The sequence below is a fragment of the Musa acuminata genome, chromosome BXJ2-11 (genome assembly GCF_036884655.1).
Source record: "Musa acuminata AAA Group cultivar baxijiao chromosome BXJ2-11, Cavendish_Baxijiao_AAA, whole genome shotgun sequence".
Taxonomy (NCBI): Eukaryota; Viridiplantae; Streptophyta; class Magnoliopsida; order Zingiberales; family Musaceae; genus Musa; species Musa acuminata.
Window position 1 is genome coordinate 9,354,244 of NC_088348.1, and position 13,257 is coordinate 9,367,500.

The window sequence follows — 13,257 nt, forward strand, 5'->3', positions numbered from 1 at the left end:
TACATAAGCATTACATCAAACATCCTGTTTAGAAGTTTGTCTGTGACAGGACGGTGCACGCCTTGTGGAAGTGGGTGGCACCGTGGTGAGAGCAATCCTTATCGTCGTTAGAAATGTCCAGGCAACTACATTAGCATCGACGCCGTCATTCGCTACTATCGATAGCGTTTGTCACCGAATGTTAAAATTATCTTTTTATCTTTTGTTCTCGTGTTTTCTTTGGTAAAACTAATATCGTTAAGATAAATGAACTTAAATATTTTACTTTTGTAACTATAAAGATAAAATATAGGAATGGAGACATTAAAAATAGGTAACTACATATGATATTATGTAATTAGCCAGCTTGTAAGCCTAACCTAACTCTTTAAAGAGACACACATAAGCACGAAAATAGTGATCACAAATCGAAAGAAACACGTCCGACGGGCGTTATCGGGTTTGATCCGACCAACTCGAATCCACGATAATTACACTAAAGGTGTATGGATTCCTCGAAACGAGCGACAGAACGCGGTGGGATAAAGCTAACAGCTTCCTTCTTCACTCTGCCGAAGACGATGGCAATGCCTTCATGAACAAGCAAAAGTTAGAGAAACTGCACCCTCTAAAACAGATGACTCGAGCAATGAACACGAGCAGTAGGAGAAAGATGAGGTAGGCGTGGAGGATTTGACCGGTCCAAGAAGGGAATGGGAACGATGACACCGCAGTCTGCGTTGGAAAGACGGCGCCTGGCGCGGTTGGAAGAGCCATGACTGTGACGAGAAGAGACAACGAGTTGGCTGCTATTGAATGCAGGGATGGAGAGAAGGAGACGGCTACTGACAGCTACCCTTTGTGGACTTTGACTCCTTATATGAATTCATACGGCTTGATTCTATTAGAAACTGTAAATTTACTACGTGTCAATGAATTCAGACGGCATGTTCCTCCGGTCAAAGGTATTAAAAGCGGGAGTTCCATTCTATGACCGAATTAAAGTCGCCTCGTGGAATTTTCTCCGCTCATCTCCCTTTCTGTGGTCTTAGATATAGGCTTCCTTCTCTCTATCATCTCCAAGGAAGGAAGGAAGAAGGGAAGAAAGCATGGATTCCGTGGAAGTCCCTCAATACTTCACCTGTCCTATATCGCTTCAGATCATGAAGGACCCCGTCACCACCATCACCGGCATGACGTACGACCGCGAGAGCATCGAGCGGTGGCTCCTCGTCGATGACCATCCGATGTGCCCGGTGACGAAGCAGCCACTACCGAGAGACTCCGACCTCACACCCAACCACACCCTTCGCCGACTCATCCAGGCCTGGTGCGTCGTCAATGCCTCCCGTGGGGTGGAGCGGATTCCCACGCCGAGAGCCCCGGTCGACGGACCCGGCATCCGCAAGCTCGTCCACGGCCTCTCCGCCCCTCGGCTGCAGCTCGACTCCCTGAATCTGATCGCTGCGCTTGCTCGTGAGAACGAGAGCAACCGCCGGTGCATGCTGCAGTATGGCGTCGCCGGTGCGATGGTGGACGTGATCAATACATGCACCGAGCGGAAACAGATGGATCGGATCGACGTAGCTCTCGGTGTCCTCGACTCCCTACGAGCATCTCCTGATGACTTGAAACCCATTGTCGACGGCGATCGCCGCATCATCGACTCGATGACATGGATCCTGCATCATGGAGCGGGCGACGACCGCGACGTTAGATCGACGGCAACTGTGGTCTTGAAGTCCGTGATCGAGGCTGCAGATTCGAGAGTGTTAGAGCAACTGACTCCCGATTTCTTCCAAGCTGTGTTATCCCTCGTCCGCGATCGGATCTCGCAGCGAGGAACCAAAGCCGCGCTGCAGGTCCTGCTACATGCTGCCGCATGGGGAAGGAATCGGATCAAGATAGTAGAGGCCGGCGGAGTGAAGGAGATCGTGGAGCTTGAGCTGACGGCGCCGGACAAGAGGACGACGGAGATCAACCTGGGGTTGCTGAATCAACTGTGCACAACCGCAGACGGAAGGGCTGAGCTCGTGGGCCATGCCGCCGGCATCGCGACTGTCTCGAAGAGGATCCTCCGTGTCTCGTCGCTGGCGGACGATCAAGGGGTCAGGATTCTGTGGTCGCTGTGCAGGTACTCCGCCACCACCGAGGTGCTGCAGGAGATGATGAGTCTGGGGGCTGTCTCCAAGCTGTGCTTAGTTCTCCAAGCAAACTGCCCAGACTCCGTGAAGGAGAAGGCGAGGTTGGTTCTTAGGTTGCACTCTGGGGTGTGGAAGGACTCTCCTTGCCTCCATTCCTATTTGTTGTCAAGATATACTTGATTGGCATCAGCATTTCTGCTCTTAATGTCTTCTTTGGATGTGAATCTACCCAAACAAATGTATATTACTGTCATATATACGCCATTCAATATCAATACACTCTTTCACATCTTTCTATGCCCTATTCATTCAACGTTCATTCATTCATTCATATATACATAAATATATATATATATATATATATGTGTATATATATATATATATATATATATATATATATATATATATATATATATATATATATATATATATACACACACACACACACACACACTATATATATATATATATATATATATATACATATTCAAATTTAAGCACAATAATAATACAAAATTACAAAAATAACTTAGACACATTCAACATACATTTCATTGACACATTTATACTTTCAAATACAATTCTAGAATAATTTTTTTCTTATTTTTCACATATTTTAATATCTATATAAAATTAAATATTATTTAAAAATAGAGACTTGGGTATGCATTTTTTATGTTTTCCAGAATATGTTCTAATTTTTCAATTTCAATATAATGTAAATGTATTTTTTTATTGTTGCTTTGGTTTACTTTATTTCATTGAACTATTCTTAACTTATTGAATCAGACCAATAGAAAAACCACTATAAATAGAAGTTCGAGAATAGAACATGAAATGATAACTTTTTTTGGGTAAAAAAAAGTATAATCGCTTTTTCCGATAAATAACCCGATTTTTAACAATGTGACTTCGAGAATTTCTGGAGATATTATTTGAAAAACACTAAACCAAGAGCGTTTTCCAAGAAATCACACAATTGGTAACAAATATATTTTGCTCATTTCAATATCATCCTTAAACTTTTTTTCTTAAACATATTGATATAATAATAATTATTTTTATTATCAAAAGTTCATTCAACCCCTACTACTAGACATAATGGATGATAGAGAATCTGCTGAATATGCTATAGTAGCATTAATTACACTTAGAATATTTTTTTTCATTAAATTGATAATTACTCATAAGACTAATACTACATATAGCAAGCAGCAGTCTCATGTTCATTTTTATTCTGAACTTATTGAACGAATACTATCATCTTTGAGTTTTCGACACTCGAAAACTGACTTGATTATTAAAGGATATTTTTGGTGTTTTTTTTCTTTTATTTTATCTCTCAAGGTTAGCCGGATGAACTATTCATCAACCCATCAATCATAGACTTGTGTTGTTGAGATCTCGTAATGCTCACTCGTTGGCATCTCAGAATATTTAATCCAATCCATCATAGATAAGGCTTCATGCTTGACATCACTCATTTCCACAAACATATATATAAGATAGAACATGCATTCACACCCGTTCACAGTATGATTGATTCATGAAGACCAGTTTCGTCTCAGGTATTCTTTGTTCTTAGTAGGATTTTAGAGTAGTTAGCCTCCACATCACCATGATCAGACGATCCATCACGATCTACATTTTATATATTTCTAATTGAAATATTGGATTCAACTTTATTAGAATTCGAGAATAGTTATGGCGTGGTTTATATAGCTTTTTCTTAAATAGGTTTATGTGTTTATGTCTGTGAATGTTAACGTAAGTCATACTGTAATCCGTCTCTCTCTCTCTCTCTCTCTCTCTCTCTCTCTCTCTCTCTCTCTCTCTCTCTCTTGGGGGGACGATGGCGAGGAGTAGATAATGTTTCTTTTTATGTGATTTAGGATATAAATTGTATTTATCCCCAACAATTATGAGACAACAATAATAATATCAAATAATATCTAAGATATTTGGGATCGATTTGTAAATAATCATATTCTTAAATAGACTAAGAGTATTTTTAAATTTTATTTATAGTTTCTAATATAGTTTTTATCACTAATAGTAATTATTTCATATCATTTAATTATAACATCTATATGTCTCCTTAAGCACATGCTTATACCATCTTAAATAAAGTTATTATTATATCTCATATCGAAATTATATTTAATTATTCGTGAAGAAAAAGTTTGTATGTTAAGATATACGAACCTTTTAAATTTTGAATTGTATTTTATGTATGTTATGGATTTTGATTCACTGAATAATCAATCATATTGTTATTACTTGTATGACCAACATGTAACTTGCTAAAGAGCTAAAGAAAGTGATGACATTACAAATATAAATATTATATTATATTATATGGAGAACATTACAAATATAAATTAATATTATACCTCTTTTAAACACACACATAAATTTTTAAATGCAATGATCTTCATTTATTATATGTAACTAATCTTTCAAATGTTTTTATACATTAATTTGTGGATAAGAAATATTGTTTTAAGTTGTTCGAGTCTTAAGAATATAAATTAGATAATATATTCTTTTAACAAAAATTCGGTCATAAGATTTTGGACTCGAATTTACATCTTCGTTATTTATTTATCTTTTGAAAAAAAATGATAATTAGGGATTTAATGTTGTATGTGATATTTGTATGGCGTATTTAATTAATATGCTATAGATGAGTGTCTTCTCCACTTCGTTTGGGAAGCATGAGGGTTTGTTCTTTATGGGGGGTGACGTGATGTGGCCAAGAGAAGTAGTCATTGCTCCTTGAGGGGCGGTAAGAGTATTATTGTATTGTGGTGGTGGTGGTGGTGGTGGTGGTGGGATAAGACCCTCACGGGGCTCGAACTGAAGTGGTGCAATTATGTTCCCTTTGTATGTATTCAAAGGGAGGAAGTAAAGGTTGAAGAAGGAAGAGGAAGAGGTGAGGGTGGAATTAAATGGTATTTATCATCTGACGTAATTCTTCCCCATTATTCTCAACCGTCTCAATTACTGTTGCATTTATTTGATTTTTATTGTCTTGCGTTCCAAAATAGCCCACCGTTTCTCTCTCTCTCTCTCTCTCTAAATCAAGCAAGTATTTGCCTCATGAGAAACAACACGCGACTTGGATTAGATGCATGATATGGAGAAGATTAGCACATCTTACATCAGCTGAAGCAAAAAGAGAAGGAAAGCTAGGAGGGAGAATAGAGAAGATAATCTTTCTCATGGAAGGAACGGTAGCAGGTGCAGGGGGGACTCAGGTCTTCCTGGACTTCTTGGTGGTGGTGGTGGTGGTGTCATGGAGGAAGTCGAGGAGGACGGCGCTCTTGCACTTGGGGCACTTGGGATCATCCCCGGGGAGCATGACGTACATGAGGCAGCGTGGACAGCCGGCGAGCACCATCGACGGCCCCTCGGGGCTGTCTGCCTCCGACGACAGGCAGGAGCTGGGGGAGGACGTTCCACGAGGGGAGTCGTCGCCGCCGGTGGTAGCCATCCTTCTAGAGGTGTCCCCCCTCGTCGGCAACGCCAGGTTCAGCTTCAGGTCCAGCTTCTGGCTCTCCCCGTGGCCGCTGCGCCTGCTCATCCTCCTCCTCCTCCTCCTATGGCAGAAACAGCCCACGAGTAGCAACACTACCACCGTGAGTTACCGATACAGGACACCTCGAAGAGCTGCAGGAAGCACCAACCTTTCGCGGCGGGGCTCAACGAGGCCAGAAGCAGAAGAGAGGCTTCTATGGAACCTACACCACCATGAGCTTCCCATGCCATTTTATAGACTAGTCGAGGGGGTCAAAAGGGTCGTCTTCAATACAAAACAACAAACTAGTTTATTTCCGCTCACTCACTGTCATCTTCTCAGTACTGAGATAAAGATTGCAGGGTTTAGCATTGGAGACATAATAGCACTACATTAAGCTTGCAAACTTTACTCGATAATGAACATTAATTGCAATCATCAATCAAGCAAAACCCCAATGTTGTTATGTACGCATCATCCTCCTCCTCCTCCTCGCACTCCACATATCAGTTCTATTTCTTCTTCTTCTTCTTCTTCTTCTTCTTCTTGTCGGGAAGGGCGAAGAAGAGGAGCCTACAATTTGGTGCGATATGGCATCGAAGTGTAGGGTGATCTTAACGCATGGATCTTAAAATATAGCGTCCTAAGCAAATGGGCATTTACTGCCAATTAAACATAGTTGTCTTCTCTTGGCGACTAAGTGATGAGAATCCATTAATGTACTTTGTTTGATGCAAGCGAGGAAACATAAACAAACCGTCCTCTTCAGAACCTTGTAATGGGATTTGGCTAAATATATCTCCAGTCAAAATTCATCATCTCCATGCCCAGATAGTAGACATGCAGAGCTCATGCAGGTTATTGGCCATGCACTAAATATTTGTAGGGCTTGTATTCTAATGGAGATGGAGGTACTGTGGTGGAACAGTTGATGGATTCCACATCCCAAGCCAATCCCAAAGAGCAGGAATGGGGGATTACAAAATCCAGTACTGACTTGGGAGTGGTCACATTACTCGAGCACTAAGGTGAGTTGAGGTAGAATGGGTCATATATTTTATGTGGCTTGGTGTGATTAGATGAGTGATGGGGGGAAGCTCCATGTGCACGTCTTTGATGCCAAGGCAAGTCCATGGAGAGATGATAGGGATGCGGTGGTATTGATGGCCCAAAAGGCAACAAAATTTAAAGGTGGACGACCAGGGCTTCATTTCTCATGAACTTGCAAGCAACATATTTATGTGGGCATTCAATGGGAGAAGACTTCATGGCTTCCGAGAGAAGTGCATATGCTTGCTTCTCCATGCAAAGTAGATCCATATATATATATCTAGTATCATTATTTACTCGATGTGGGTAGTGCATATTGAGAGGAGTGAAGGATGAATTAGTTATATAATATTTTGATGATATTTTATTATGATAAAGTTGTAGAGATTAGTCTTTGTTTTGGATTTGTATATAAAGATAATACTTGAACCTTGAATTTACTGTGATTATGAAATTACTTACTAAATACTACGTTTTCTTTACAATAGAATCTATTTACTATGGTTTTTATCTAATATAATTAAAAAGTACTTATCGTAAGGAAATATTCAATGGTATTTGTAGGATTTTGAGTTCCAAAGCTTCATTAAGCAATAGGTGCAAAATGTTCTCCGTACCTTCTAACCTACTGAAACTTCACTGCCGAAACAAGTTAACGTAAATATGATTTTGATTGAGGAAGATGGCAGAGTAATAAATTGTAATTTATTAGAACAAGATCGGACATCGATCTAATTAAGTCTCACATCATTGAGTCAGTTAGTTAAAACACTATCAATTGAATTAGTTATATTTTTTATTAATTATATTTATTTAAAGTAAAAACTTATGAGGATTGTAAAAATAATAATTTTAATATTGTAGTAAAGTTTATCTCTAAACTCCATTCTTTGAATTCATAATCTTTCTTATTAAGCTTTATATATATATATATATATATATATACATATATATATATATATATATATATACATATATATATATATATATATATTATTCTCCGTTTCTCATCTACCATCTCCTTAACCAACGAAGATCTCCGTCCGCTGAACAACCCACAACTGCATGATCACGTCGTCGTCATGGCCTCTTTGAATCCCATGCACCGGTTCTCGTCATCTCTATAAACTTTTCTCGCCCACCACCATGATCGAGGAAGCTTCTTAGTCTTCACTGTAATCCCTCCAAGGTCCGAGATGGACACCAACAGGGCCGCCCTTCTCTTCCTCTTCTTTCTTCCACCCTTCTTCCACGCCTGTAATGCGACGGCGGCCGGCCTTCGTCAACCCAAGTGGCGAAGAGAGTTGGAGACGTATTCCGGCAGCGGCCTGTACGAGACGAGGTACTTCACGCAGACGCTGGATCACTTCAACTTCAACCCGCAGAGCTACGCCAAGTTCCAGCAGAGGTACCTGGTGAACCACACCTACTGGGGCGGCAAGGGGTCGCCCATCTTCGTCTACACCGGCAACGAAGGCCGCATCGAGCTGTTCGCCAAGAACACTGGCTTCATGTTTGATATCGCGCCGTCGTTTAAGGCCCTATTGGTCTTCATCGAGGTCAGTACCATTTTGCAGGACGACGCTGGTCATCGATGCATCGAATGGTCTCATCTGTTTCTGGCAAACGCAGCATCGGTACTATGGGGAATCCATTCCTTTCGGCGGCGAAGATGTGGCTTACAGCAACGCTAGCACTCTCGGTTACTTGTGCGTCACGCAGGCGATTGCGGACTTCGCGACGCTGATCATTGATCTGAAGAAGAACCTGACATCAGAAGACTCTCCGGTTGTAGCGTTCGGAGGCTCCTATGGAGGAAGTAAGAGTCTGACATCATCTTCTTCCTTTTTCTTGTGGGCGTTGGGAGGATTCAACAGCTCATACTTATCTTTGATGATGCACACAGTGTTGGCTGCATGGTTTAGGTTGAAGTACCCACACGTTGTTCTTGGAGCCTTGGCATCTTCTGCTCCTCTTCTCCAGTTCGATGACCTCGTCTCCCCTTACACCTTCTACAACATCGTCACCAATGACTTCAGGGTCTGTTTCTCTCTCTCTCTCCGTCTCTCTCTCTCTCTCTCTCTCTCTGGTGATGAGTTGTGTGCTATGATATCAGAGTGAAAGTGAAAGCTGCTACAGAACGATAAAGAGTTCGTGGAAGGAGTTGGATGATACCTTGTCACGACCAGGAGGACCTAAGAAGCTCGCCAAGGCATTCAAGACATGCTCGTAAGGAGCTGGATGATACATTGTCACATCTCCAGTTTGATGCCATTGGGCTTAATTATTCTGAGCTAAGTCGACGACTTCATCATCATCATCATCTTCTTCTTCTTCCACAGTGATGAAGTCTCAAACTTGCCTCAATGGATCGAAGAGGCTTTAGTTTACGTCGCCATGACGGATTACCCCACTGTTTCAGACTTCCTCACCCCTCTCCCAGCTTACCCCGTGAAACAGGTCATCCGAATCTGCAGTAAAACCTTTCCTCTAAACTTCCAGCTCTCTCTACTGATTCAAACCGTTGCAGATGTGCAAGGCCATCGACGATCCGATATCTGGTAATGATACCTTTGCTAGATTATATGGGGCCATGAACATATACTACAACTACACTGGAAAAGCGACATGCTTCGATATCGACACCGATTCGTTGGATGATACTGTTGGCACGGATGGATGGAATTGGCAGGTGATGAGCAATTCTCGTCTTTCCACTGTCTAGGTCTGCTGATATCCCATCTCTGCATGGCTCTTTTCGCAGTCATGCACAGAGATGATTCTTCCAACAGGGGGAAGATCAGAGGAGAGCATGTTTCCTGCGAACAAATATAGTTACGACGACAACGCTAGGTTCTGCGAATCATACTACGGTGTAGCTCCAAGGCCACACTGGATCACCACAGAGTTCGGTGGCCATGTAAGTCCACCGTGACGCCACCACCACACATGCAATCACTGTCGATTTCCTGCTGCTAATCTTCACATCTGAATCCTTTTGTTGCCTCTCGTAGGACATCACAAGGGTGTTGAAAAGGTTCGGGAGCAACATCATATTCTTCAACGGGCTAAGGGATCCATGGAGCGGTGGAGGGTAAGAACACAATCCATCCTTTTTGTCTCTGTCGATGGACTGAAACGGTGTACGCTATGTGCAGCGTGCTGAAGTCTCTTAACCCAAGCCTTAAAGCCATGGTTGTACCTCAAGGTATGCTTCCTTTTGATCTCCATCCCTTTTCTAAATAGCCTAACATGTGACTCTGTTTGTGTTTCTTGGCAGGGGCACACCATGTGGACCTCAGATACTCCACAAAGGAAGACCCTATGTGGCTACAGAATGTGAGGAGGAAAGAGATCAACATCATAGCCGGATGGACCAACCAGTTTTATGCAGACTCAAAGTTGTAAACATGCTTATCTTTTCTGTAGCTCATTTTCCCTCAAAATAAAAACAGATGATGAGCATTCGAATCTCAATCATAACCTGACTCTGGCAAGAACAGTAGTTGCATTAGCATGTGAGAGAAAGAGAAGGACAAAAGAAAGAGGTGGCGGCTAAAACTCTAAGGTACAAAAGCCCATGAACACTCCTTGTCATCTTTATCATCTCATCTAGTCCTTCTCTCCGATCCTTATTACACAGAGAAACAAACAAGAACACAGTATAGTTCAAGTTCATGCATCTTGAGCCACCACTCAAAGAAAAGCCAACAGAGTCCCTCACACTTCCATGAACTCTGATAAAGTAATAATATTTCCAAGCCTTCTCTCATCTGATCACTGACACACACCAGCATCGATATCCTGCAGACTAAACTACAAGAGATACTAAGATACTACTCGATTCATGCATGTGCATGTAAGAGTCGGTGTGCGGGACCTCAGATGCCCATGGTGGAAGCGCAGCATGCAGGATCAATAGGATGGGACAAAGAAATGCTTCTCCTTTGGAAAATGGTGAAGAGAAGAGTCATTATATTGTATTGGAAGCTGTTCGTTTCTTACATTTGTGGTCTCTTGACGTTTGATATTTTTGACATGCAACTGAAGATAAATACTGTGTGTTCCAACACAAATGCTTCGATTCAAACAGTAAGATACCTGAGACAAATAATGTCTTCCAACACAACACACACACACACACACACAGAAAACAAACCTGGTTTTTTTTATTGTAGCAGATGTACCAATAAAAGGGTGCGTGCAGCACAGGAGTTTACCGGACCCAACATACCACATGGAATGTCATTACCTGGATCTCACTGGAGATGGTTGAGATGAGGACACAGTGATGGCACTCACATCTGAACCATCACACTGTCATCATTCTTCAACTCCTTAGCTTAATATAATATTTTAGATTTGGGAACTCTATGCTCACAATACCAACTGCATATATCTGTGTATCTTTTGCTGCAATCGTTCCTCGTAAGGCTATAAGTTCTTAGCAACAGTCTCCACATATCCCCAAGCTTTTGTGCCTTTCTGAACGTGACCATGGATCCTGTGTCAGACCATCACCATGAAGCATGGTCTTGGGAGCCACCCGTGAATCTCCACCAGCACTACCGCCACCATCCCTACCGAGGAGAGCAGATCGAACCCCGTCGTCAGCGGGAGCACATGTTCGAGAAGTCTCTTACCCCAAGCGACGTGGGGAAGCTCAACAGGCTGGTGATCCCGAAGCAGCAGGCGGAGAAGTACTTCCCACTCGCCGGCGACTCGGGCGAGAAGGACCTGTTGCTGAACTTCGAGGACGAGGCCGGCAAGCCGTGGATGTTCCGCTACTCCTACTGGAGCAGCAGCCAGAGCTACGTGCTCACCAAAGGCTGGAGCCGCTTCGTCAAGGAGAAGAAGCTCGACGCTGGCGACGTCGTTCTCTTCGAGCGCCTCCGAGCGGGCGGCGACCGCCTCTACATCGGGTGCAGGCGCCAAGGTCGGGAGGAGAGCCCTCCGGCGCCCGGCGCGCCGCCTGCGCGCCCCAGTCGCAACCACTCATGTCTCGGTACGTTTCTGCGACCTGGAAACCGAGCTAAATCGCTACAATTCTCAACCTCGCGTTCGTGTTCAGGCGATCGGGAGGAAGAAGCAGCGAAGAACACGGCGGAAGCACCGGCTAACTCGAAGCGGCTGAGATTGTTCGGCGTGAACTTGAACTGAGGTCCAGACTCCGCACACTGCTCCATCGCCGCCATGCCATTGCCTCCAGCTCTCAGCAACGTCAGCGGTCGATCAAGCTTGTACATTATGATGAACAAGAAAGCTAGGGCTCATCTTTCGAGCAGATGGAATCAATTGCACGCTGCTGCTGTCTCATCTCTTCAAGATGTTGTTTTTGCTCTTTTTTCTTCAAGCATCCGCTCTTTCTTAAATCCACGAAAAAAAAAGGGAAGCCGAGCGAGCGAGCGAGAGAGAGAGAGAGAGAGAGAGAGAGAGAGAACAAGTTTCCCTGGTCCTCCGGCAAGGGTCTCATAGTAATGAGAGTTAAACCGAGATTTCTGTATCCTTCTCTTGAATGAAAGGGCGTGAGGGATTTGACTCCAGTCTTTGATGTGTTGATGGAAGAACTAAATTTCCTTTCTCAATCAAAATATGAAGTCTTGGGAAAGAAATCTATGAATAAACTGGCTTAAAAATTTATCCGAAAACTATCCCTTATTATATTAGATTTGTGATCTTACTTCTATAGCAGCAGTCTTTGTAGATAACCACCGATGATTACGGACGAGTTAACTAATCATTCAAAAAACACATTTGATTATAGATCAACATGATAATGAGAATCTTCACGCATGATGTGGACGATGTGAATAGATGCGAATACCACCCACTATCGGCCATCGATTCGAATACAATAATTGTCATAAATTCGAACTATAAATGAAATTGGAAGTCTCGACGTCGAACGTACGACCTTTTGGAAGTACCTCAAGTCGAAGCGCATGAATGAAGGGAAGGCAGTGAAGTGAAGACGACGACAGTCATATGATGTGACTCGGGCCATGCGGCTTTTATTCTACCAGCACAGTCGGTCTCCTCCTTTTGTTCTCCGGGGAAGAAAGAAGAGTTGTATCAGCGAGTGGGGCTGCACCGGAAACAGCAAACTATAAGCTCCATAAAAAGATCACAAGTTCCAGGAAAAATAAGCTAGATTCTCTCTCTTCCCCAGTAGCGCTAATCTTCTTCGAGTGTCTTAACTTGGGCTGCGAAGGATAGGATAGGATGGCTTTTAGATGACGAGCTGCCTGCAACATCCAAAACTTTACACATCACCAGGCAGTAAAATAACATAAAGGAGGAGATGAAAGGATGAGCTTTTCCATATAAAAGGAGTCATGCAAGGTTCACCTGTAGGAAGCTCACAATTACAGGGCAAGCATGATCGAGTTTTCAGGACTAGCAATCCTCCCCGTATCATCAGGAAGATATCATGTCGGATGATGACCAGGTGAGCCATGTGCAGGCCAGCATTCGTTGATGGCTCTGGATTGATTGATTGATACCTGAACATGATTAGTTTGATCAATAAAATCTCTCGAGTGCAGGGCATCGAATGATAAACAA

The 13,257-nt window shown here is 42.8% G+C and overlaps 4 protein-coding genes and 1 long non-coding RNA gene across 10 annotated transcripts in view; 3 read left to right on the forward strand and 2 right to left on the reverse strand.

The window, feature by feature from the left end:
• Positions 1-1,008: 1,008 nt before the first annotated feature.
• Positions 1,009-2,419, forward strand: LOC135626710 (E3 ubiquitin-protein ligase PUB23-like). Its single transcript, XM_065132244.1, has one exon. The coding sequence runs from the start codon at positions 1,089-1,091 to the stop codon at positions 2,301-2,303; it is 1,215 nt and encodes a 404-aa protein (XP_064988316.1). The 5' UTR covers positions 1,009-1,088; the 3' UTR covers positions 2,304-2,419.
• Positions 2,420-5,223: 2,804 nt separating this feature from the next.
• LOC108951706 (protein GL2-INTERACTING REPRESSOR 1-like) lies at positions 5,224-6,108 on the reverse strand. The gene is made up of 2 exons (XM_018820512.2): positions 5,813-6,108; positions 5,224-5,725 (listed from the first exon to the last, which is right to left on the reverse strand). Exons 1-2 carry the CDS (start codon positions 5,887-5,889, stop codon positions 5,380-5,382), a joined length of 423 nt encoding a protein of 140 aa, XP_018676057.2. The 5' UTR covers positions 5,890-6,108; the 3' UTR covers positions 5,224-5,379.
• Positions 6,109-7,872: 1,764 nt separating this feature from the next.
• LOC135627253 (uncharacterized) lies at positions 7,873-10,790 on the forward strand. The gene is made up of 11 exons (XM_065133270.1): positions 7,873-8,252; positions 8,326-8,512; positions 8,600-8,733; positions 8,810-8,922; positions 9,036-9,153; positions 9,224-9,385; positions 9,458-9,613; positions 9,708-9,787; positions 9,852-9,901; positions 9,974-10,261; positions 10,504-10,790. Exons 1-10 carry the CDS (start codon positions 7,890-7,892, stop codon positions 10,099-10,101), a joined length of 1,491 nt encoding a protein of 496 aa, XP_064989342.1. The 5' UTR covers positions 7,873-7,889; the 3' UTR covers positions 10,102-10,261; positions 10,504-10,790.
• Positions 10,791-10,979: 189 nt separating this feature from the next.
• Positions 10,980-12,280, forward strand: LOC135627254 (B3 domain-containing protein Os11g0156000-like). The gene is made up of 2 exons (XM_065133271.1): positions 10,980-11,698; positions 11,765-12,280. The coding sequence occupies exons 1-2, from the start codon at positions 11,191-11,193 to the stop codon at positions 11,851-11,853; spliced, it is 597 nt and encodes a 198-aa protein (XP_064989343.1). The 5' UTR covers positions 10,980-11,190; the 3' UTR covers positions 11,854-12,280.
• Positions 12,281-12,422: 142 nt separating this feature from the next.
• The window catches only part of LOC135627255 (uncharacterized), a 4,859-nt gene continuing 4,024 nt past the window's right edge, over positions 12,423-13,257 (reverse strand). For all 6 annotated transcript variants that reach the window (XR_010492566.1, XR_010492569.1, XR_010492568.1 and 3 more), the window contains 2 exons: positions 13,042-13,196; positions 12,423-12,938 (listed from right to left, as the gene is read on the reverse strand). This is a non-coding gene — a long non-coding RNA (uncharacterized LOC135627255). The remainder of the gene's footprint in view (positions 12,939-13,041; positions 13,197-13,257) is intronic.

Coding starts and splice junctions, on each gene's coding strand:
- LOC135626710 (XM_065132244.1), top strand. CDS start 1,089: ATGGATTCCGTGGAAGTCCCTCAATACTTCACCTGTCCTATATCGCTT.
- LOC108951706 (XM_018820512.2), bottom strand. CDS start 5,889: ATGGGAAGCTCATGGTGGTGTAGGTTCCATAGAAGCCTCTCTTCTGCT. Junction 5,726..5,812: donor GTTGAGCCCCGCCGCGAAAG/GTTGGTGCTTCC, acceptor TTTCTGCCATAG/GAGGAGGAGGAGGAGGATGA.
- LOC135627253 (XM_065133270.1), top strand. CDS start 7,890: ATGGACACCAACAGGGCCGCCCTTCTCTTCCTCTTCTTTCTTCCACCC. Junction 8,923..9,035: donor AAGGCATTCAAGACATGCTC/GTAAGGAGCTGG, acceptor CTTCTTCCACAG/TGATGAAGTCTCAAACTTGC. Junction 9,788..9,851: donor GATCCATGGAGCGGTGGAGG/GTAAGAACACAA, acceptor CGCTATGTGCAG/CGTGCTGAAGTCTCTTAACC.
- LOC135627254 (XM_065133271.1), top strand. CDS start 11,191: ATGGATCCTGTGTCAGACCATCACCATGAAGCATGGTCTTGGGAGCCA. Junction 11,699..11,764: donor TCGCAACCACTCATGTCTCG/GTACGTTTCTGC, acceptor GTTCGTGTTCAG/GCGATCGGGAGGAAGAAGCA.